At 38.8% G+C, this 25,193-nt stretch overlaps 1 protein-coding gene across 1 annotated transcript in view; it reads right to left on the reverse strand.

Annotated features, from left to right (window-relative positions):
- Positions 1–25,193, reverse strand: part of bpnt2 (3'(2'), 5'-bisphosphate nucleotidase 2) — a 29,514-nt gene that overhangs the window by 3,546 nt on the left and 775 nt on the right. The window contains exons 2-4 of the mRNA XM_052023422.1: positions 5,799–5,961; positions 1,113–1,208; positions 427–588 (exon numbers count right to left, since the gene is read on the reverse strand). Of these exons, the coding sequence (XP_051879382.1) occupies positions 427–588; positions 1,113–1,208; positions 5,799–5,961 (421 nt within the window). The remainder of the gene's footprint in view (positions 1–426; positions 589–1,112; positions 1,209–5,798; positions 5,962–25,193) is intronic.

Consider the following 25,193-nt stretch of genomic DNA (forward strand, 5'->3'; position numbering starts at 1 on the left):
GGAATTGGTAATCAATTGTGAAACAGTAGTGTTTCAAGAACACTGCCCACAAAGAACTAGTAACCTCTGCAGTTTGAATTTCATCTCTGCCAATATCAGTTGCTATCGGCATCACTTCAAGTGTTAGGTCAAACATTTGAAGAAAACATCAGGAACTTTTGTCAGAAGTTGCTGATGATCACTGCTAACTAACAGCCTGCAGTGTGACCAGACTGAACTTACCACATCTGCACAGTTTGTTCAGATTTGTTGATTTCAATACCATTTTATGATGCAATCTCACTTTCTATTGGTCTCATTATCAAGTTTCCACTAAGTGAATTGTAACCAGCCCCTTATGTAATAAAGGAGTTTAAGTTTCAGACTACTTTTCCAAATTCAGTAAAATGTGCAAAATAAAAACTTCTTAAAAATTCTGTCGTTTACCTGCTCCTCCAGCTTCTTTAATTTCACTGTCATTCCCAAATGCCTTCCGAGCAAATGCTTTACCGGTGCCTGTATGTGACCGGGATATTATAATTTTGGGATTATTCTCATTGTATGATTTGCGCATGCTCACATTTGATCCTCCACGCACCATTGCCCATGCTGATAGAGAGAGAATCATCATTAAAACAAACAAGTAGATCTAGTTTGTGCAGAATGCTTTTTTAAAAAAATGGTAACTTGATTGCACATAAGAGCATCCCATGTCATGATTAAAACAACTATCTACTGTGAGGATTTGTTCTAAATGTTTGTAAACTGCAAATTATGTTTGGAACTCTACAAAAAGGATTAAAATTAAAAATGAAAATATAATTTAAAATAATCTGTAGTAAATTCAATCAGGAGAGCATAAAAGAAGAAAAAAATGGAGACTGTCTGATTAAGATAAAAGTTATTTTCCTAATTATTGCTTAACCATCTGTAATTTCAAGCATGTTTCTATTATTGAAGGGAATTGTGAGAGCATAATAAATAGTTGAACTAAGAACATTAAAATTAGACTAATTTGGAGAAAATATGGTCGGAAAATAAGAAAATATTAGAAAGGCAGCAAAAGAAAGATGTTAAATAATAAGGTAAAAACTTTTCAAGACTGGTTTTTGAGACGCAATTGGTTTTCATACCTGTAAAATCACCAAATGGCTTGTGTATTACTCCAATAACCGGTTTTCCATTCACGGCTACACACACCATTGTGGTAACATAATGCAAAAGTTTTTCTACATAAAAGATGAAAGAAGTAATTTATTAATATGCAATTTGCTGTAACATATTAAACTTTTCAATATTATTCTGCAATAGCATGTAACTGCCTGTTAAATTTACAGATTTCTTTTAAAGGCAACCCTGAACATACTCAAATTAGGAGAAAAATGGACTGCTCCTTTTAATTTCTAATGCTCTTATGCTGTAACATAACGAGACAGTAGAAACATTTCACTAATTTAAGTATCAGCAGACAAAGTCTCATGCAATTAGCAGACTCAGGTGGTTGTTGGATAGGGAATTGTGTTTGACTATGAAAACTGTTCAAAGTCCAGGACAGATGTTTTGCTTCAGTCAGGTAATAGAACTTAATATTCTGCAGGACAGAAGTTTGTGTCAGATGTGGCTAAACCACAAAGTTCTATTGATTCCAGCTCCCTAATCTGCTTATATAGCTGCTCTGGCCTTCAGTCTCCTTGTCTCCTCTACCCTCACCTCCAATAACAAATGCAAGGAGCTCCAATGTACTACCTGTGTCACTTCCCTTCCTCTCACCCAAACAAACTCCTAATGCTTCCCGAGCCCTTGTTCCAAACGCAGGTCTTTCTTTACTCCTTCTATTTTTCCATATGCTGTCTGCTAACACAATGCCATCAACAGAGTCAGCTCCTGCTTCCTTGATCCTATTTCCATCAAAATGGCCTCTGCCTATCTTCCCTTCTTAGCCCACGTTAGTTGAGATTGTGACAAGCCCCTTCTCCTCAGGTATTATCTCCTCGAAATCACTATCCCCCTCAAAATCCTTAATCCTCTTTCCTTTTAAGCTATCATGCTCGTCAACCTTGCCTTCTTCTCAAAAGTCTTTGGATGTGCTGAGGCCTCCCAAATTTCTGCCCAGCTTACCAGGAAGACCTGATTAGTAAAATTTCTGTTCCTTCCACAGTACCAAAACAGCCCTACTCAAAATCACTAACAACATTCTGTGATCGTGGCAAAGGCAATCTATCCCTCCATGCCCTGTATCTGACTGTAGCCTTTTAACAACTGGCCATATTACCCTTGCCCACACACATCCACTACTATCCACCTTCATGAGTCTACACTCAGGTGGTTCTGTTCTTAACTATCCAGATGATGTCAACAAGTCACCAACAATCCTTCTATTCCTCTGCCTGCACTATAACTGATTTATCTTTTACTTCACATATTACATGTACTGTCTCTTGACAACATCATCTGAAAATGGTGTCAGTTTTCACATGAATGCTGATGGCATGGAGCTTCACCTTACTACCACCTTTGTCGACCTTTCTACCTTCATTAAATTGTCAGGTGCTTGTTTGATATTCAATGCAGGATCTACAGAAAGTCTCCTTCTTAAGAACACTGAGGTGACAAAAGCTCATCATAATAGTCAGTTCCCCAGCTACCAACTCTACCTTGCTCTCAGACAACTAACGGAAACGTTTGTAGCATATTTGACCAAGCTTACTCTGGATCTCATTTCCATGCCATCACTAAGAACACCTACTTCAATATGTGTCCTCATTCATGGTTCGTCTCATATGCTTTCATCCACATCCCTGTAATCTCTAGACTCATCTATCCCAGTGCAATGATTGCTGGCCTTCCTCATTTTCCTCTCCATAAACCTGGTCCTTCAAAGCCCTTCTGCCCATAATCAAACTCAAAAGAACTCCATCATCCCAACATAAGCTTGAGAAGCAGCACCTCATCTTCCATCTTGGCACTCTGCAGCTCTCAGGACTCAATTCCACAATTTTACGTAACCAGCTTTTCCCATTCCCTGTTAAGTTTAGACACCTGTAACATTAATGCAATTTCTCTCTCCCCACATTTGCTGCTTGATCTGGTGGACATTTCCAGCATTCCTTTTAGTTTCAGATTTCCAGCAACTGCTGTGGTCTGCATCTCACAGTTCTTGCATGTTCTTTTGCAAACCCTCTCCCCCACTCCACTTTACTAACCAGACAGTACCAAAAGCACCTGGATAACCTTGGTCCCTTGGTCTCCACCCATTCCCTTTGTTCTTTCCACTTCTCTCCCTTTCTCCAATTTAAAACACACCGGTTTTCTCACCCCCCCCCCCATTGAGGGGTCTGTTTTTTTCTCTCTCTCTCCACAGATGTAGCCTGACCAGTTGAATATTGGACAGGGCAGGCACAGTAGTGTAGCAGTTAGCATAACGCTATTACAGCGCCAGCAACCCAGGTTCAATTCCGGCCACTGTCTGTAAGGAGTTTGTACGTTCTCCCCATACCTGCGTGGGTTTCCTGTGTGCTCCAGTTTCTTCCCACATCCCAAAGACGTATGGGTTAGGGGTTGTGGGCATGATATGTTGGCACCGGAAGCGTGGTGACACCCGCGGGCTGTCCCCAGAACATTCTACGCAAAGATGCATTTCACTGTGTGTTTCAATGTATATATGACTAAGAAATCTTATCTATTTCCAGCACTGTTTCTATTTCATGCAGTTTTTATTATTTTCATTACATCTGTCATCATTTACTTATGTTTTGCAAGAAAACACTCATGATCTGGTAATATTCTTTAATTTCTTTCCATTTTATTTTATTTGAGTCAAGATCAGACCTATTATATTCAGGTCTCATCAAATACTATCCCACACCCGTCTCATTTAATTAACATCTGCATTTGTTAAATAGCTGGAAAGCAAAATAACTGACATTCAAACTGAATAAAACATACTCTAAAGAAGTGAAATCACACCACTGCCAAACTTCCAAAAGATCCAGTGGTATAGCCAACCTTCAAGAAACAAGCTCCATGGTAAGGCAAGTGATGCAACAACCAAGCGCACGAGACAATTGCCAATAAATCACACACTGTTAGTTTGGATCCAAAAAGCTCAACATCACAAGGAAACAAACCAAGACATCAATGTTTTTTTTTTAAATCTTCTCTGGGTTCTCTAATATTTTTGCTTCAGTCACAATAGTTCTTCAAAACAGTATTGTCTTCCGCCCCCAACTGTTTTCAGTGTCTTTCAGCCAATTAAGAAACTTATTCTGACCACATCTTCCCCCTCCCCACCTGCCTGTTCCACTCTTCAGTTCTAATATTTTTCATAATTTAAGAGTGTTTTCACTAACAAGGGCAAATTATATGCAGTGAGAGAACATTTGACAGGAACCAGAAGCACAACAAGCTGGGGGATGATAAATTATACACAGCAGGCCTTCACCTAATACTAATCTAGTTCAGCAAGCTGGCAAATTTACATATAAAATATATTTTGCATTCTGTGCAAGAAGTCAGTCAGAGTACAATCTCTCTGTGGTTAATAGCCTCAATTCTGGATTTTCTTTATTTTCCCCTAACGTTTCTTTCATTTTTAATAACTATTCTCCAATGATTTCCATGTGACTTTTCTTCCCCCTCTACTCCTTTTTAAAAATCCCATTCTGCTTCATAAAGATATAAAACAGGCTAAAAAGAATTTTTAAAAGAATTGTTCTCAAAATTCATATTCCTTTAAAACTGTACATCTTTTAATTTACATGAATAGCTTTGTGGGAGATCTAGAATTAAAATTGATCTGCACAATGCAAAAAATTGTGTCATAATGGTCATTTTGCAGGTGAACTGCTATCTACAACAATATCAGGCTCTGGTCACCAAAGTTACTAGACCCTATCCCACAATCCATGCAATACCTCAAAACTCAATCCCATCCCTTCATTCTTTCTTGCTTACTAATTCCCATCTAAATGCCTGTTTCTTTCCTCCAGGAGAATTGATTTCCAACCATTATTTCACATGGATATGAAATATCCATGCTGCGTTCTTGATTCCTACCTAAATGCCAAACTACCAGCTTACCATAACTTCAAAAGAACCCAACCCAGCCAATATCCTATAATCAAAATTTTCTCTTTCCTTATGACCAAGGTGGCCATTTTGTCCCATCGAATCTAAGTTGGCTCACAGACCAATCCCATTGCTCCTCCAATCTTCCCCTTAAACCATCCTCCCTACATTCCCATGGATTCTCCCCAGTCGCTACTATTCACCTATGCACCAAGTGTAATTTACATTAGCCAACTAGAACATCTTTAGGATATGAAAGGAAACTGGAGCATCTGGGAGAAAATGCACGCGATCACAAGATGAATGTGCAAACTCTGCACAGGCAGCACCCAAGGTTAGGATCGAACCTGGGTTGCTGAAGCTGAGGCAGCAGATCCACTAGCTGTGCCACTGTGGTGTCCAATATATCCTAATATCTTCTACCTTCCAAGGACAATAAGCCATCTACAGAATCACTTGAAATAGACAATAAGGTAAAAAATATACAGATGTAGGGAAAGAGGGAGAGAGGGACACAGACACAAACACACAGAAAGGCAATATCACAATAGTAAAGGCGGAAGCAACAGAACATATTCTCTGATTTACTATGATTAATGTCACAAGCAATGCACCAGTTACACATTACAAGGATTGATTTTCATGTACAGTGACAGTAAATAATTAAAATCAAAAATTATAACTTTATTATTGCACTTCATTTCCAGACACAGTAATTTCAGATACATCAAACTTAATAATAAATGTCATACCTGTATATTCCTGGGTAGCATCAAGAGGATCAATCCATACTGTAATGCTGTCAGAGGAGACTTCTTCAGTTGTGGTCGTTTTGTCCAGGATTTCCTTTGGAATTACATGATCCCATGAAGGAATTTCTGGTACGACACTGGTATCATGTTCTTCAGAGTACACCTAATGCAAAAGGAACTTCAATCAGATTGAACCCAGTCAATTTCCAATGCCTTGCGACATTTGTTATTAAAGTCTTAGAATAGAAACAGGCCCTTCAGACCACCATACACAATGCATCCATTTTACACATCTACACTAATCCCATTTACCAGTTTATTCTGTTAGAACATGCAACAAAGTAAAATTTAATTATCATCACATTTCATATCTATGTTGCAAAAGCTCAAATTCACTTAAATAAATGCAATTTTTTTTTAAAAAAGGTAAAGGGCTCCCCTTTGGCTGAACAAGCAATCTGACACAATGTTGCACTACATAGTAGAAGGACAGAGACTTAATCTCCGGTCTATGGTTGGTTAGCTTATTTTGTTCAGCAAAACAATGAAGATCCATTCTATGCTGGTGATCTGGGTTAGAGGAATCAATTAAATTTGCCTCCCATAACCTATGCCGAGCGCTTACTGCTATAAGTAATTGTAGGCCACAAGATTCTCCTTCAGGGAGACCAGAGAAGTTGTACTTTAACCAATATACAATTTCAACACAAAGATGTGGTTGTGTTGGATTTGTTTTTCTAATTAGTCATCACAAAAAGTACTGAAAATGAATATATTTCAAGGGAGTCTGGCATTGGTAGAAACTCAAGTGGTCTTCATTTTTATGGAGGAAAAGCCACGCAAGGAATGATTTCTATAATGATATATGTACCAATATGCATTCTCATCGGTCAGCACACTTACACTAGGTTCAATAAATTTCAGTCTCTGAAACAAACAATTTCTGTGCTCAACAGCAATCAACCACAATCAGCAGTTTAAGTTCCAAAAGATTAGACTCAGAACTCAGTCACTTATCTGAGGTATAAAAGCTGGAGAATTGGAACTATACATATAATAGTAGTAACAAAAACGTGGGTTAATTTTGATCAGGACAGGGAATTTAACATTCATATTCAAAATCCTTTATATAGCAAGGGACAAAAATGGGATGGGGATGTGCAGAATATTAGTAAAGGTGTCAGTTATAAGGCTGGAATACAAGAACATTTCTTAAAAGGTTGCATTAGTTGAATCAATATAGATTAGTTTCAAGAAATAGATGTCAATGGGTCAGCAACCCAGAGGCCCAAAACTAATAATCCAGAGAATGAGTTCAGGTTGCACAATGGCAGCTGGAGAATTTGAATTCAGTTTTAAACATCTGAAGGTGAAATGTTGGTTAAAAAGTTATCAGGAGGCTGCTGAATTTCTGTAAAACATAATCAATGTTCTTTAGGCGGGGAAACTTGTACTCCTTAACTGATCTGGCCCAGATGCGACTTGGTTCCCATAACGTGACTGACTCAAGAGCCCGCTGATGTGACTTAGTGAGACACTCAGTTGTTTCAAACCACTTATAGTAATTGAAGGTCCACTACCAGTTTCTCAGGGCAAGTTGGGATGAACAATAATCGCCAACTTTCCTACCACAGAAATAAATTTGTAAAGCTAAGAAGTAGGAATTCTCATTACAAGCCAGTAGGTAGGGGATAGACAGAGATAACTTGATGACCAGTCAAAAGGATATGAAAGAACAACAGGTCAATAGATTCTAGATATTTTTATTACACTAGAAACAACTGGAATAAACCTATGCATTCAGTCAAATTGATAAGTGTTTAAAGATTTATCCAGATTCCAAGATCCATAAAGCTTTCTGGTCTAGCAAGGGAAAATAAAAATTGCCATTTAATTTAGTAGAACAAGGAACTAATCAGATTAAGAGAATTGATAATGGTAACTATAAAATAGTTAGGTTCAATGGAAGAATAGAAAAGATAATGAAAAACTATAGATTAAAGAAAGTGCTAGACAAATAAAGACAAAGTTTAGTGAGTTTAAAATAATTATCCGATTTAAAATAATTGGATGAAAAAGTTAGTAAACAAGTTTGCCTGTGGAAAAGCTGAGAGAGGAATTAAATGCAAAATAATTTTACCCACACTAGGTGGAGTTGAGAAACACTGAAGGTTCTGTATTGTGAACTCTGTATTGTGGACAGAGAGGAATTAAAAGCAAACAAACAAAAACATAAAATTACAGTTAAAATTTTAATGAAAATAAGGGAGGAGATCAGGATGTTTGGAAAGGCTGAAAAGAATGAAGGATAACAGAAGCAAAAAGTGTGCAATTAATAATCATACAAAAACAATGCACTGGACTGAACTGGACTGCTTGGATGAAGGAGCAGGTCTAATTGTAAAGCAGGAGAAGCGAGTGTCTTTTAAAGCTTGTAGGCCAGGAGGAGTTGGAGTTGTTAGCCCACTGCACCTCCACCCCCCCCCCCCCCCCCCCCACTACACATTCCTGGTCACAAGGTCAGTATTCCGACTCTCTTCTGCGTCACCCACAGTAAGGGGTGCTGACTCCAGCTTCTACAGAAATAAGACAACGTATGTGCACTCCAGAGGAACGCCAGGTTTACTGATTGATGCTCCATTCCCTGTTGTTGCCACCTGCCTGTCAAGATCAGAGCTAAGTGACTCCCTTCTGTGCTGCAAATTTTTATGATTCTACATTTAGATAGGATCATAATTAGCTTCCAACCAATCTGTTGCATGAAGAACAGCTGCAATGGTTTGATGCATTGCCACAAATTCAATTAACATGATCCAGCAACTTCAGGGGAGGAAATGAAAGAAAACTTGAGCAAGGGAAAATATTAGAAAAATAAATGAACAGTATTCATAAATTCAACTGCAAAAGGCAATCAGTAGGGACTTGGTTGCACAGAATTCAGAGGAATATATAAACTGTACACAACAGGTTAAAAGTTTGAAAATATTGTAAGTGCAGAGTAAATGGACTATGATGTCATCTACACACATAAAGCCTAGAAATACTACTGCTACCATACGAGGGCACTGGGTGGACAACTCAGGAGGATGCTGATACCTCTGTAGTCTGATCCAAAGCAGGAAATGGGAAAACTGGCTTTGCAGGTGACCAATTGGGTTTATGTTGTGGTCAGGGAGTTTGGAGGGGGGTGTGGAAGAAGCAGTGGTTTTAGGCAGTGAACGGGGGAAAGAGGAAGGAAAGAGAATAATTGGGCCAAGGGTGGCCAGGATCAGAGGCAGGGATATGGCAAGTGGTGAGGAAGCAGTCAGTGTGGCGTTCAAAGGTTCCAGCAAGAATCTCAACAGATCATGGAGTCAGGTGGAGGTGATGGAAGGGGATGCAGTGTGTGGACTTCCTGGTATAATTTAAAGGTAGTAGGGAATTACCAGATAGGTGTTCCAGTACAATCTATCATTGGGTGAATCTACTTGTTCCAGTAGTATGAGATCCAAGTTTCCCATACATTGTACAGGGAAATTATGCAATTCTATATGCTCCTGATGTGGAAATTGCATCAGTGGCCCAAAAATATGACTCATATCTACAAGTGCCCAGTCATATTCCTGAAATGACACAAAACAAGTCAGTAAAGGCCATTACAATTTTCAGTTTGGAAGGTAAAATGAAGTCTATTTTCAATTGCAAAATACTGGAAAAGCGTGGTATGCAATGGAAAGTCAAAGATTAGGATTATTTAGCACAAAGAATACAAAGTGGAAAGTTCAAGAATAAATTCAGCTTAAAACAAGAACTGAAGCAAAATAATTGGACAAATTTGGATAAATAACAGAAGACCAGAAGGGATCTGTTAAAAGAAAAAAACAGCATTAAACTAACTTAATAGTTTTTTTTTGAAAAGATAAGATCAGCGATGACAGTCATAGATGTTGATGTTCTGTAACTAAAGGCCAGTGGGCCTTCCATCAATGGTAGGGAAATTATTGGAGAAAATCTTAAGGGATAGAAGTTATGCACATTTGGAAAGGCAAGGGCTGAACAGGGATAGTTGGAATGGCTCTGTGAAGGGGAAATCCTGCCTCACGAATTTGGTTGAGTTTTTTTTGAGAAGGTACCTAGGAAGACCGATGAAGGCACCGCAATAAACATTGTCCACATGGACTTTACTAAGGAATTTGACAAGGTCTCAAATGGGAGCTGATCCAGAAGTTTAAGGCACATAGGATTCAAAGCGACCTAGCTAACTGGATCCAAAGTTAGCTTAATGATAGGAGACAGAGGGTAGTGGTGGAATGATGCTTTGCTGACTGGAAGTCTGTGACCAGTGGTGGGATCAGTGCTGGGACCCTTGCTGTTTGTGATATATATTAATGATTTGGATGTGAACGTTGGAGGTATGATTAGCAAGTCTGCGGATGACAGGAAAGTTGGTGGCGTAGGTAGCAAGGAAGGTTGTCTAAGGCTACAGCAGGACGTAGATCAGATGGAAAGATGGGCGGAGTGTTGGCAGATGGAAATTAAACCCAACAGGTGTGAGGTGATGCATTTTGGGAAATCAAATAGGGGTAGGGCATATACAATAAATAGTAAGGTGCTGAGGAATGTTGATGAACAGAGGGACCTGGAGGTTAGATCCATAGTTCACCGTAAGTGTCAATACAGGTAGATAGGGTGGCGAAGGCAGCATCCTTTCTTTCATATTTTATATTAATATTCAATAATATTTAGAGTTTATGCTCTAGGGTGAACTTGAAATTATTGGTCCAAGCAAATTTTTTGCAACTGGATTTAGATGAAAATCCGATTCATTAAATTGACCATCCCAGCTGCAATCATCTGACTTCAATAACCAAGTGTAAAATTATTATTGTTCCTCTACGGTTACATCAGATAGTCGCAGAAAAGAATGTGCATAGAACAGTCAAACTGATAAACTCTGCAAAATATTAAACTAGTAATCATAGTAGCCGCTAATCATCAGGATTCTGATAAAATTAATTAGGCAAGAGTGATTGCATTGGAAGCTCTAATGACATGAATTCTACTAGTATCAGTATGTTACTACTTCTGTTCTTCAGTCTAAATTGATTCCAAATCTCACTGCTGTTAGGGTAGGAAGTGGTCTAAGATAAAAGAAAAAGAGCAAAGTTGCAGAAGCTGATGGGTCTACTGTTAATTATAGGGTAAAAGGTGGTAGAAATCAAATAAGGTGACATTGTAGCCACTGATGCTTAATGATATATCAGCTAAGGTTGCTGAGAAGGATCTGAGTATAAGGGGAAGCGCTAGAAGGTTTAAGTTCAAGAATTCTAGGGTGTATAATGATGTCATTTTTTTTTAAATCAAGTTCTCTGACAGTAATAGAAGGAACCAAATGCCTCAAATCATGGGTGGCCTAGCTAACATGTAATGTCCACATAAGAATAACAATTTGGATTATTTTGTAGAAATAGAGCAAACAATAAAGCTAGCATTAGAATGATTAAGGGTTGTATTGATTCTGTAGATAATGAGAGATTATTAAACCCTGATTCAAGTGAATAAAATAGATTGTCTAGGGATTTAAGAAAAACAAAGAACTTGAATGGTTCTCATTTCCAAATCTGAATACTCCAGTAAAATATGTGACTGCCAATTACTATTGAACCTATTTTACTTCCACCACAGTGGGATGTAACATAAAGTTGGCAACCTTTCAACACAAGTAGGTCATGCTGAACTTCAATTAAGCTCAACAAATTTGGATTACCATGCCCAATTCAGGATTCTGGATTTTGGGAAGGATGCAAAGGTTCTACATGGTTCAGAAAAGATGTACTAGAATGCTTCCATGGAATGAACTTAAGTGAAGTTAAGTGAATAAACGGATGAAAATGTTTGTCTTTAGAGCAGCACAAGTTGAAAGAATTTTTCAAAAACATGAAACATCTAGAAAAGTAAATAAAGAGAAACTTTCAGTATTAGTGGAAGAGTTGCAAATCAGGGGACACAAAGTTAAGATATTAGCAAAAGAATTAGGCAAGGCAGGAGATTAAACCTCTAAAAAGAGTGATGTAAGCAAATTAAGTTGTGGCTTTCAAAAAGGAACTTGATACATAACTGACAGAAAAATAATTGCAGGACTACAGGGAAAATGTCAAAGAACAGAATCAACTGGATTGTTCTTACAAAAAGTCACCATGCACTAGATTATCCAAATGGACTCTTCATGCAGTGTAGTAATTCCATGATTTTAAGGGAAATTTGATGTGACTAGTCATTCAAAGGCAACAAAGCAAATTACAAAAATGGGTTCCAGACAAATGATGTCAGAAGGAAGGAAATGACAGACACATTGAGAAGTCAATCACATCTAGGTACATTCTCAACAAAAACAAAAAGGGCTTGCCATACTGGTCTCTGACAAATCATTAATTTTTATATTTTTTAGTCAGGTAAACCTGGTGCTTGCTCTTAGAATCTCAATGCTGATATGATGTGTTACTATAAACAACTACCTAGGTCATTGGTCACTACACCATATTATAAATTGTGTGATCCAAAAGATATCCTAATGGAAAATACTGCAGATGCTGGAAATGTGAAATAAAACAGGAAATAATGAAAATATTCAGTGGGTTAGGCAGCATGTGGACAGAGAAACAGAATTAATATTTCAGGTTGATATTCTTTAGTCAGAGGCTATCAATTTTGGGAATCTGAGTTCCACAGAAAGATTAATGTTGTTCATGTTAGGAGAGAAGGAAATATTTAGATTATGTAATAGAATTTTCCTTATGAAGGAGTTTCATAATGTTAATCTGGAGAAAAGGTTTACAAGGATGAAGACCTCAATAATGAAGCATAATATAAAAATTAGTAACTCAACAATGAAAGGAATTCAAAGACAGTTGTCTCAATGATTGACTGTGAACTGTACTTATTCCAGAAGATGCGGTCAGTTTCCCAATGAAATGACAGTGCATGATCATGGATGCAAACACTATGTAACTGAATTACCATTCTATTATAGTGTCTCCCAACTTCTGTCTAATATGATTTTCACAGCAGTTTGATTTTTTTTAAAATTTCTTAAGATTACAGTCTGCCTCCACGAGTGCTTAACGTTGCTTTTGCTCCTTCTTTGTTTGTCTCCCCCAGCCCCCCCCAACCGTTTCAGCCCTAAATCCTTGACAGCTTCTACTCCTGATGAAAGTTCATTGACCTGAAATGTTAACCGTTTCTCTCTCACCACAGACGTCTCCAACATCTTCCCAACATTTGTTTTATTTCAGTTTTTTGTTTTTCTGTCATCATTTACCTGAAGTAATAATTAAATTAGATTGAGAAAGACTTAATAAAAACAGAAAATGCTGGAAACAAAGTGGATCAGGCAGCATCTGTAGAACGAAGAAGTTAACATTTCAGGTCAAAGATCCTTCATCAGAAGGAAAAGGCTATAACCTCTTAATATAAATGGTAGTTTTTAATGTAAATTTACTAACAATGTGTCTACATTACTTTGGAAAGATTATAAGACTTCACCACTGCAACTCCCTTTTTCCATTTTTGGTAAAAGCTACAAAAAAAATTAAACACCAATTTTTGAAAAGTAAAATGGAAAAGCAACCAACAAAAAAAAAATTGGACACACACACTTCAGTGTCATCAAGGGACAATATGATGAGCAATCTTCAAGGTTTCTCCTGGATGCCACGACAACCTCTGTGGAAGTTCATCAAAAAACAGGTTTGTGTGTGTGTTAATAGTGTCTCCCCTTTGTACAGGGGTGCAGCAGGACTGGAATTCATCTTTAATACGTTTATTAAAGAAGATGAAGACAACAGAAAAAAAATGGAGATCCAAAGAGAACCAAAACAGAGGTAAAAGCCTCCATGTAAAGAAAGACTATTCCAAGTTCCCTCCACTTTTCCAATATGGACATTCATCACTTTTGGATCATATACACTCAAGCAATGTACAAAATCTTTGGAATATGAACATTTATTTCAAAGCAAGTGCAATGAAACACGGCCAACTATGTGGCCACCAGGGAGAAAAAAGCCAAAACAAAATGAAAAGGTTGATTCAAAATACTCTCAACCAGATTTTTGATTTTCGTTCCAAACAAAAAAAGGAAAATCAGAAATGTTCAAAAATCTGAACAACAGATTAAGAAAAATGTTTTATTCAAGAAAGTGAGAATTTTGGAAAGGAAGTTCTTCAATATTAATGATATTCTTTATGGGTGAAAGAATGTGAGATAATGAAATCTGTTGATCAGCAATGATTGGTCACATTAACTTTAAACTTGAAAATACTTTATAAATTGAGAGCAAAAGTGCCCTCCTATGAAATTTGCTAGTTAGTAGTTTCCAAAATAAAGACTGTATTGGATCTTAGGGAAACCATGATGACACATAACAGATCCCACACTCCACACCTCTATTGTTTGCATTCGAACAAAGAATCAAATAGCATAAGACAGGCCCTTTTGGCCAACTTCCTCCATGCCAACCATGATGCCTATCTATGCTGATCCCATTTACCCACATTAGCTCCATAACCCTCTATGCTTTTCCTATCCAAATGCTGTAAGTGTATCTGCCTCTACCACCTTTTCTGGCAGTTTGTTCCAGATAAGCATCACCCGCTGTGTGGAAAAACTTGCCCCTCAGATCTCCTTTAAAATTTCTCCCCTCTTAATTCTATGCCTAGTTTTAGAGTCCTCTACCCTGGAAAAAAGACTCTTACTATCTACCATGTCAATGCCCCTCATAATCTCATAAACATCTATTAGGTCACCTTTCAGCCTCCTATGCTCCAATGAGAATAAACCCAGCCTATCCAATCTCCCTTTTTAACTATACTAGGCAGCATCCTGATGACTCTCTTCTGCACCCTCTCTATTTCTACCACATCCTTTCAATATTGGTATTGGTTTATTATTGTCACTTGTACCGAGGTACAGTGAAAAGCTTGTCTTACAAACCGATCGTACAGGTCAATTCATTACATAGTGTAGTTACATTGAGTTAGTACAGAGTGCATTGATGTAGTACAGGTAAAAACAGTAACAGTACAGAGTAAAGTGTCACAGCTACAGAGAAGTGCAGTGCAATAAGGTGCAAGGTCACAACAAGGTAGATCGTGAGGTCATAGTCCATCTCATTGTATAAAGGAACCATTCAATAGTCTTATCACAGTGGGGTAGAAGCTGTCCTTAAGTCTGGTGGTATGTGCCCTCAGGCACCTGTATCTTCTACCCGATGGAAGAGGAGAGAGGAGAGAATGTCCCGGGTGGGTGGGGTCTTTGATTATGCTGGCTGCTTCACCAAGACAACGAGAGGTGGTGTCTGTGATGCGCTGGCCTGTGTCCACAACTCTGCAGTTTCTTGCAATCCTGGGCAGAGCAGTTGCTGTACCAAGCCGTCATACATCCAGATAGGATACTGTGGCAACCAGAACTGTACACAATAATCCAAATGCACTCTGACTAATGTTTTGTACAGCTGCAACATGATGTCCCAACTGTTATACTTAATACCCCAGCCTCATGCCAAATGCCTTCTTCACTACCCTATCCACCTGTGTCACATTTTTTGAAGCTATAGACTTGCATCCCAAAGTCCCTCTGTATATCAACATTCCCAAGGCCCCTGCCATTTACTCTGTACGTCCTACCAGAATTTGACTTCCCGAGGTACATTACCTTACACTTTTCTGGCTTAAGCTGCCTCCATTTCACCCAACTTTCCAGCTGATCTATTCCCCACTGTATTCTTAGACAACCTTCTTCGATAACTGTAACTCCACCAATTCTCGTGTTGATTGCAAGCTTGCTAACCAGACCACCTACATTCTCATTCAAGTCATTTATGTATGTTACAAACAAAGGTCCCAGCACTGATCCCTGTAGTACACCACTTGTTATTGACTTCCAGTCAGAAGAACACCCATCTACCACTACCCTCTGCCTCCTATTATCAAAGAAGCTACTCACCCAATTTACAAAGAATGCAAACAAATATTTAAGTGTACCATTAGAATAACTAACAAACATGCTTTCCCAAACAATACCACACCATTAATTTATTCTCCTGTGACTTTTTTTTCCCCTGGCATGGAAGTGTTGAAGGAATGGGACAAAAATAGGAAGGAGTAAACCTCTAGCAGACATTCCTACATGCCGTGCTTGTCTAATTCCAGCTCACACATATATTCAATGAGTGCTTACCCTATGCATGCTTAGGTGCTTTGCTTGCACTGCAGTAAAACATTTGCCTTGCTGCAAATACATCTGCAGATGGAAATTTTTAAATTATCCATTCCTTCCGCATACATTCTCTTTCTTCCAAAAAGCACAATCTGTTGATGGTGCTGGAGGCAAATTAATATTAGAACTTTAATTTCACAGATACCATTTTAATGTTTGAAATAAATAGAATCAATTTACACTTAGCCGCCACAATACCTTGCAACAATCAATAATGTAAGGGCACAGGACATTTATCAACACACAGTAGGCATAATTGCCCAAGTTAACTTACAAGAGTTATGAAAGGGATTGGGAATTTAGATGCTAGGCAATTTCTAAACTTCTCATTTGCTTTCTGTGGAACTATCACTGTGATTGAAAATTCAAGAGGTGGCATCTCAAGGAGGCAGCATCTATCATTAAGGACCTTCACCATCCGGGCCATGCCCTCTTTTCATTACTACCATCAGGGAGGTGGTACAGGAGCCCGAAGACCCACACTCAATGAATCCCCTCTGCCATCAGACCTCTGAATGATCCATGAACATTACCTCGTTATTCCTTTTGTTTTTGCCCAATTTATTTATCTGAGTAACTTCTAGATGTTTATGTCTTTGCACTGTACTGCTGCTGCAAAACAACAAATGTCACGTCATATGTCAGTGATAATAAAACTGATTCCGATTCTGGGTGATGCAGCAGATTTTAAGATTCCGAGAGCTCTTGATAGGATGAATGTCGAGAGAGTGTTTTCTCTTGTGGGAGAAAACAGAAATGGGGATTATGATTTAAAAATAAGGGGTCACCCGTTTAAGACAAATGAGGCTTTTTTTCCCTCTCTCATGGATGGTGTTTGAAATTCCCTTCCTCAAAGAGTGGTGGAAGTCCTTGAAAACTTTGAAGGCAGTAATAGATAGATACTTCAGAAGCAAGGTGTTGAAAGGCATGTAGACAGGAATGCAGAGTTGATGTTACAATCTTATTAAATAGCAGAGCGGGATTGAGAGGCTTGCTCCTAATTTCCAAGTTTATTCCTTTGGTCACAACTGATTGACAATGTAGCCCTAAAAAAACATAGAACAATATGGGCATAGCTTTCAATATTCAGCAGTTCTGGCATCATGTCAAAGAGATACCTATGGAAATTTGAGGTTTATCCCAAAAACAAACTCAAGACCACGTGACAAGAAACAAGATAAAGCTCATTTGAAGAAAACTGCTTCATTTCATTCACCATTTAAGCCAAGGAAAATACATTTGAAAAGAGGAAAGAAACTCATTTTCCACTTTTGCTGTTTTTCCTTGCACAACTTGCTTATTTTATGGAGGTCTGCTTTCCTGTTACAAATTAGTTTAAAATGAATTTTGATTCAAAATTTAACCTGCACAAAATCAAATAATGGTAACTTATAATTTCCATCTTTAAAACTGACTTAAATATAGAAAGGCACCCATGCAGAGAAAAAAATACTTTTACCCAACAGTTAATTGTGGCTCAGCAGGTGGAAGGTTCAATACCCACTCCAGAGACTTGGGCACAAAGATACACTAGTACAGTACCAAGGAGCTGTGCAATGTTTAAGATGCCATCTCTTGGATGAGATATTGAAATGAAGCCCTCTAAGCTAGGTACAAAATACCTCAAGTAATATTTCAACGAGCAGGATATCATGCTCTATACATTGACCAACACTTATCTCTCAGTGTCAATAAGCACACAAAGCCAGTCATTATCACAGAGCTATTTGTGGGATCTTGCTGTGCAAACCTACTGCTATGAAGTACGATCTATCATTTATCCGTTCCCAGCAGGTCAACAAGATCGCACATTTACTGCGTATTGATAAAAGTGTCCTGGGCTTTTAATTCAGTTAATGACCTAAAGTGCTTTGATACATAATAATATCAGAAAACATATGTCAGGGTACTTCATCCAGGAAACTGGAGACTATTCTATCACATTCCTGACATGCCTTGTAGATGGTGGAAAGGCTTCCAGGAAATTGCTTGTAGTGGGATATGTAGCTTCTAGCTGCTCTTAGAGCCAGAGCATTTGAAGCTCATTTAAAGCACTGTCAATAATTATCAAAAAGATATTGATAGTGGAGGATTTAACAATGGTAATGCCACTGACTGTTAAAAGGAGCTAGCTAGATATCCGATTGGACATGGTCAGTGAAATTTATGACAAATGTTACTGGCCTCTCTCAGTTCACACCTAAAGGTTGTCCAAGTATTCTGCATGTAGACAGACAGCTTCATTATCTGAGGAATTGAACAATGTGCATCAATCAAACATCTCCATTTTTGACCTTATAATGGAGGATGAGATAGCTGAAAATGGTTCTGTCTCAGACATTGCCTCAAGAAGCCTCCACAATGCTATTCTGGGCTGAGATGATTGATTTTCAGAAACAACAGGTCCCATAGCCTCTGCTGTATCCTGTGGATGCTGTGTACAGAGCCACTATCCCATGCCTGGAGATCAGTCAAAGCTCTGCAGTGCTGCCACACCCTGTTGCGAATGTTGGTGGACTATTAAACTGCTGATAAGAGAAGGAAGTTGTTGAAGGAACATCCATCCTCAATGATGGGTAAACCAATTATGCAAGTACAAGTGACAAGAGTGAAGAATTTGCAACCCACTATGGTCAAAAATGTCAAATGGATTGTTAACTTCAACCTCCCCAATCCCAGTAGTCAGCCTTTAACCAAGATGATCCATTCCATGTACTATCAGGAAATGGCTGGGAACATACACACGTGTTGTGTTTTCACCCGATTAACACTTCATTTTTAAGGTACACCTGCTGCAATATCCACCACGTTCTTCTACACTCATTGGTCCTCTGGTTTGATGGTTAGAAAAGTGAGGGAAATGTCAAGTACAAAGTTACACATTGTGATAGTATACAATTATGATGCTGCTAACACCCAGTTTTCAGCAGCCAAGTCTATTCTGAATTTATCTAGTATAGACAAATAGTAGTGAGATCGAGCATGTCAATGCGGGAAACCTTCCATTTTGGTGTGCAACATCAGCATTGTCTCATTTCTACAAGGACTGGGAGATGTCTACTCCTACAGATACTACTATGGATAGATACATGTGCTATGATTAGGAGGTAGAGAGGAAGGTGGTGAATAAAAACAAAGATTTTCATTTATATCACACCTATCTCATCCCTTGCAGCCAATGAAATACTTCTGAATGCCAGTCAGTTAAAAATGTACAAAGTTCAGCAGCTGATTTAAGCACAGAATGTTTCCACAAAAGCAATACATTAACTAGTTTTTTTTAGTGCAGTTGATTTGAAAGACAAGGACAGACCAGGAACCTATGCTGCTGCTCTTCAAGAAGATGCCATGGGATTTTCTTAGCAATCTGTGATCAACTTTAACATCACATCCAAAGGATAACACTCCCAGCAGTACACCATTTCCACAGTGTCATATTAGAATGCCAGCCTACATTTTTGTGATTAAGTCTCTGAACTGGCACCTGAATCTGGAACCTTCTGAATGAGAAGAAGTTTATCCTTCATGCCGAGACACCCACCACCTGCTGCTGCAGACACAGTCAGGTGGGTTCATCCTTGGCACTCATCATAGTTACGGTTATTAACGTTGCCCATTCAGAGCCCTTGCTAGTCTTAGCTTTGCTTCCGTAGTATTCAATGTGGAAGAGTACTTATTCATCAGCTGAGAGGGGGGTCATGAATGGTGATGTGCAGGTCACTGCTGACCTGATGCCGCTTAGACTTTGTCCTGGCTGGAGTCAATCAAGAAGTGGAGTAAATGCTCCTACGGTACAGGTAATTTTTGCTGGTGTTCGGCCAATAATAATCTCTCAATCGACACCCAAAACTGATCTCATCATTATCCTATAGCCATTTGATAAAATATTTTGTGCGCAAAATGGCTACTGCATCTTCCTGCATTACATCAGCAACTAATGCTAACTGATTACTGAAATGAAAAGTACTTCCGGATAGTCTGATCTTACTAAAATATAATTATATAACTGCAATGATCCCCTAGTGGGAAATTAGAATGCAGTCTAATATTTTAACAAATTGAAGTAGTTTTCTGAGTAGAATATCATTAATTTTCACTAACCAAGGGTAGTACAGTGGTGCAGAAGTTAGTTCTTCTGCCTCTCAGCTTCAGCAACCTGTATTGGATCAGACCTTAGGTGCTGTCTGTGTGGTGTTTGCACATTCTCCCCATGACCACTGGCTTCTACAGGGTGCTCCAGTTTTCTCCCACATCTCAGCAACGTACCAGTCAGTTTGCTGGCTACTGAAAATTACCCCTTGGTGTAGGTAAGTGGCAAAAGAATCAAAAGGTGGTTGGTGAGCATGCAAGAGTGAATAAGATGCAGGGCTACCAGAAATTAGTAGTATGATAATGGAAAATAAAAACAGAAAATGCTGGAAACACTCAGCAGGTCAGGCCACACCTGTGGAAAAAGAATCAGAGCGAACGCTTCGGGTTGAAAACCCTTTAATCAGAACAGTTCTGATGAAAGGTCTTCAACCTGAAACATTATCTCTGTTTCTCTTCCCACAGTGTTTTAGATTTTCACTGAAGGGTGATAATGGGACTGATGTGATTGCTCCATGGGAGCCAGCATGGACTTAATGGGTCAAATAGCCTCCTCGTGTCACAAACTGCATTGAAGCTGAAAGCTGGCAGAAGTACTTTCCAGGAAAACAATTTGAGGATCAATGATGATTAATAGTAACAGACTTGAGCATCTGTGTAAAGAGACCATTTGCAACTGTAATGAAAAGAAGAATATATACAAATAGTACCTTATTAGCTAGCTTCTGGATATTCCAATGCAATCCATGAATTGTGGCACTGTGATAACCAAACTCAGCAGATAATTTTCTCACAGAAAAGTCTTAAGAGAATTAAATAATTGATCTTTTATCTAACTTTAAGTAAATTTGCTTTCCTTCAAATAACACAACAGACTACTGTTGCGGTACACACAGTAGTACAAGGGTGGGAGGGAGAACTCAGCAGTGACACCTGACACATTGAAGGCTCATTGCACCAGCTCAAAAATGGGCAAGGAAACGTGCTCCTCCACATTAAACAACTTTTGGAAGAAGCACTGAAGGTGGCAAGAACATAAAATGTTCCCTGTTTTCTATAGGCAAACTAATTCTGAATCCCAACTAACAAGTCACTGTGGATCCCATGCATTTTAATCTTCTGGATTTTTTTTGCTTTTACTTTAAGTCCATATAGACAACATCCACTGCCCTATCCTCAACAATTGTCTTTGTCACCACCTCAAAAAAAAACTGTTGTTTGTAAGAATGACCTGCCCTGCTGGTGATCCCTAATAAGCCAATGCTTTTCCAACTGTGAGTAAATCTCATCTCTAAGAATCCTATCCAATAGATTCCCTACCATTGATGTGAGGCTCACAGGCCTATAGTTTCCTGGATTAACCCTATTGTCCTTAAACAAAGGAAAAACATGGATACTCGGTTTTGAGCAGCTAGATCAGTTTAGTATGATTGTAGTGCTGTACATGATGAAGGAGAGTGACCTTGCTGTGAAGACAGAACTGTGCAGCAGTCATTTTCACCAATGCTATCATAGACAGGTGGATCTTTCATAGTTAGATTGGGAAGGACAAGATCAAGTAGGTTCAACCATTGAGCTGGTTGCTCTCCACTTGCTGCAGATCTAGTCTGGCAGCTATGTCCTTTTGGACTCAGTCAGTGGCGATGTTACCAATCCAGGGGAGGTCTCACCATCCACAGTTAATTAAAAAAAGTCAAAGACAACATCAAACTTAAAGAAAAAGAACAGAATTATGCAAAATTAGGCAGCAGGGCAAGAGTGGACAGATTATAAAAGACAGCAATGAATGACTAGAAAGTTAATAACGAAGCAAAAAATTAGAATACAAAATAAAAGTAGCTAGTAATATAAAAGCAGATAGCAAGAGTTTCTATAGCTATTTAAAAGAGAAAAGAGTTAACAAAGTGAGTACTGGTCCTACAGAAAGCGAGTTTGATGATACTGGAAAACAAAGTGTTGGCAAATAACTTAGGCTGACAATTTCCAACAGCATTCGCTGTAGAGGATACAAATAACATCCAGAAACAGCATAGGGAAGAAAGAACTCAAGAAAGTTACAATCATCAGGGAAGTGGTACTGAGTAAATTGTTGGATCTGGAATATAGAACAGTGCAGCATAGGAACGGGCTCTCTGGCCCATCAGGAGGCCAACCTAAACTTTTCCCATCTGCCCACATAATCCATATCCCTCTATTCCCTGTCCGTTCATATATCTGTCTAAGGTGACTTAAATAGAGCTACCCAATCGGTTTCTACTACCTCCCCTGGCAACGCATTCCAGACACCATCCACTCTTGTGCAAAAAGCTTGCCTCACAAATCTGCTTTCATCTTTCCCTCCGCTCACCTTCAAACTATGCCCTCTAGTATTAGATATTTCCAACCTGGGAAAAAAAAACTCTGACTACCCTCCCTACCTATCTGTCATAATTTTATATACTTCTGTCTGATCACATCTGAGCCTCTGATACTCCAACCTCTATCTATTGTTAATATACTTCAATTTGGGCAACATCCCAGTAAACATCTTCTGCACCCTCTCCAAAGCCTTCACATCCTTCCTGTCATGAGGAAAACTAGAACTGCACACTATACTCAAAGTAAAATACTCCTGACCAAACTTTTACATAGCTGCCATATGACTTGCTGACTTTTCTACACAATACCTGACCAACGAAGGCAAGCATACCATTTGCCTTTTTTAACCACACTATCCACTTGGGTTGCCACTTTCAGGGAGCTACAGACTGGCACCCCAAAATCCCTCTGTATATCAATGCTCCTGAAGGTCCTGCCATTTGCTGAATACTTTCCTCTTGCATTTGACCTCCCAAAATACCTCACCCCATACTTGTCAGGATTAAACTCCATATGCCATTTCCCTGCCCAAATCTTCAACTGATTTATATCCTGCTCTACGCTCTGACATCCTTCTACAGCTTCACCAACATTTGTGTTGTCTTCAAACTTACTAATTAGACCACCTACATTTTTATCCAAATCATTTATATACTTCAAACAAAAGAGGTCCCAGCGCTGATCCCTGTGGAACACCACTGGTGTCAGATCTCCAGTCAAAATAACACCCCTCCACTGCTACCCTCTGTTTTCTACGACCAAGCCAATTTTGCATCCAACTTACCATGGATCCCATGTGACTTAATCTCCTAGACCAGCATACCGTGAAGGACCTTCTCTAATGCTTTACTAAGGTCCATGCAGCCAACATCCACTATCCTCATCTTCATTACTTCCTCAAAAAACTCAATCAAATTTGAGAGAGAGGACCTGCCCCACACAAAGCCATGCCGACTATCCCTAATGAGTCCATGTTTTTCCCAAATGCAAGTAAATCCATTACCTAAGAATCTTCTCCAACAGTCCCCCTAGCACTGCTGTAGGCCTCTCCAGCCTATAATTTCCTGGATTATCCCCATTGCCCTTCTTAAACAAAGGAACAATATTGGCAATTCTCCAGTCTTCTGGAACCTCACCTGTGGCTAAAGAGGATTCAACGATCTCTGCCAAGACCCCAGCAATCTTTTCTCTTGCCTCCTTCGGTATCCTAGGATAGATTCCATTAGGCCCTGGGGACTTATCCACCTTAATGCTTTTCAATACACCCAATACATCTTTCTCTTTAATATCAACATACCCCTCCCTAATATCATCATCATCCATGTCCTTCTCCTTCATGAATACCAACGTGAAGTACTCATTTAGGACTTTGCCAACTTCCTCTGGTTCCACACATGAATTCCCTTCTTTGTACTTGAATGGACCAACCTTTTCCTAAGCTACTCTCTTGCTCTTAATATACACATAAATGCCTTGGAATTCTCCTGTGAGCTAACATGTCCCCAGGTCCTGATCGACTTAATCTTAACGTAATAAAACCTGCTGATGAGATAGTTGATGCATTGATTTTAATTTTTCAAAAATTCTCTAGATTTGAGGAAGGTTCCATTCAACTAGAAAGCAGCAATTGTAAATCACTTATTCAAAATGGCACAGAAAACTACAGGCCAACTAGCTTAATATCTGTCATAGGGAAATATTATAAATTAAAGACCATATAGCATGCTACTTAGAAAAAAAGTCATGGTAATCATGGCAAGCCAACATGGTTTGGTGAAAGGGAAGCTATGTTTGACAAATTTATTGGAGTTCTATGAAGACATAATATGAGCTGAGAATAATGGGGAACCAGTGCATATATTATACTTAGATTTTCAGAAGGCATTTGTTAAGGCATCAAAGGTTATTATGGAAAATAAATGTTCACAGCGAAAATAATAATATATTGGCGTTGATAGAACCAGGTAAGAGAATAGGAGTAAAGTGGTCCTTTGCTGGTTGGCAAGATGTAACAAGTGGGGTGCCGTGGGCTTGCCTGCTGGAGTTTAGAAGTAGAAGGGAAGATTTGAAAGAAACACACGAGATCCCGAAACGTGGAATATGTTCAAAGGATGCATGCAAGTGAATCTAGAACTCAGGGCCATTGATTAAGAATAAGGTGTTGCCCCCTTTAAGACAGATGAGGAGAAGCTTTTCTTTGTCATTCCAAGGGTCATTAACCTTCAACCTCTCTTGCTCAAAGGTCTATGGGGCAATTTTTGAACTTTTAAGGAAGGAAGGAAGGGAGGGATATTTGATCATGGGGGCAGGAAAGGTTGTGAAAGGAATGGAAATGTTGAATTTACTATCAAATCAGCCAGGATTTTGTTAAATAGCAGAGCAGCTTTGAGGGACTGAAGGAGCAACTCCTATTCCTAATTAGCATGCATGACCAGAGGTGCATAAACTCTGGGATGCACCGTATAAACCAAAAATTAAATCTATGGAACACCAAGTAAAAATTTACACAGTAACTAACTGTGCAATTTTTGGCCATTCCGGAAAGAACAAGCCACCTTTTTCCCAACTATCCAACTTGTTTAGTGTGACGTTAGTTTAAATCAGAAATGTCGTTTGAAATTCTGAGGTTACGAAATTCCATTGGTGATTGGCATTACTACTGAAAACAGTTTAAGGTCATGCTTATTCACCTCCTC

The sequence above is a fragment of the Pristis pectinata genome, chromosome 9 (assembly GCF_009764475.1).
Source record: "Pristis pectinata isolate sPriPec2 chromosome 9, sPriPec2.1.pri, whole genome shotgun sequence".
In the NCBI taxonomy this organism is placed as follows: domain Eukaryota; kingdom Metazoa; phylum Chordata; class Chondrichthyes; order Rhinopristiformes; family Pristidae; genus Pristis; species Pristis pectinata.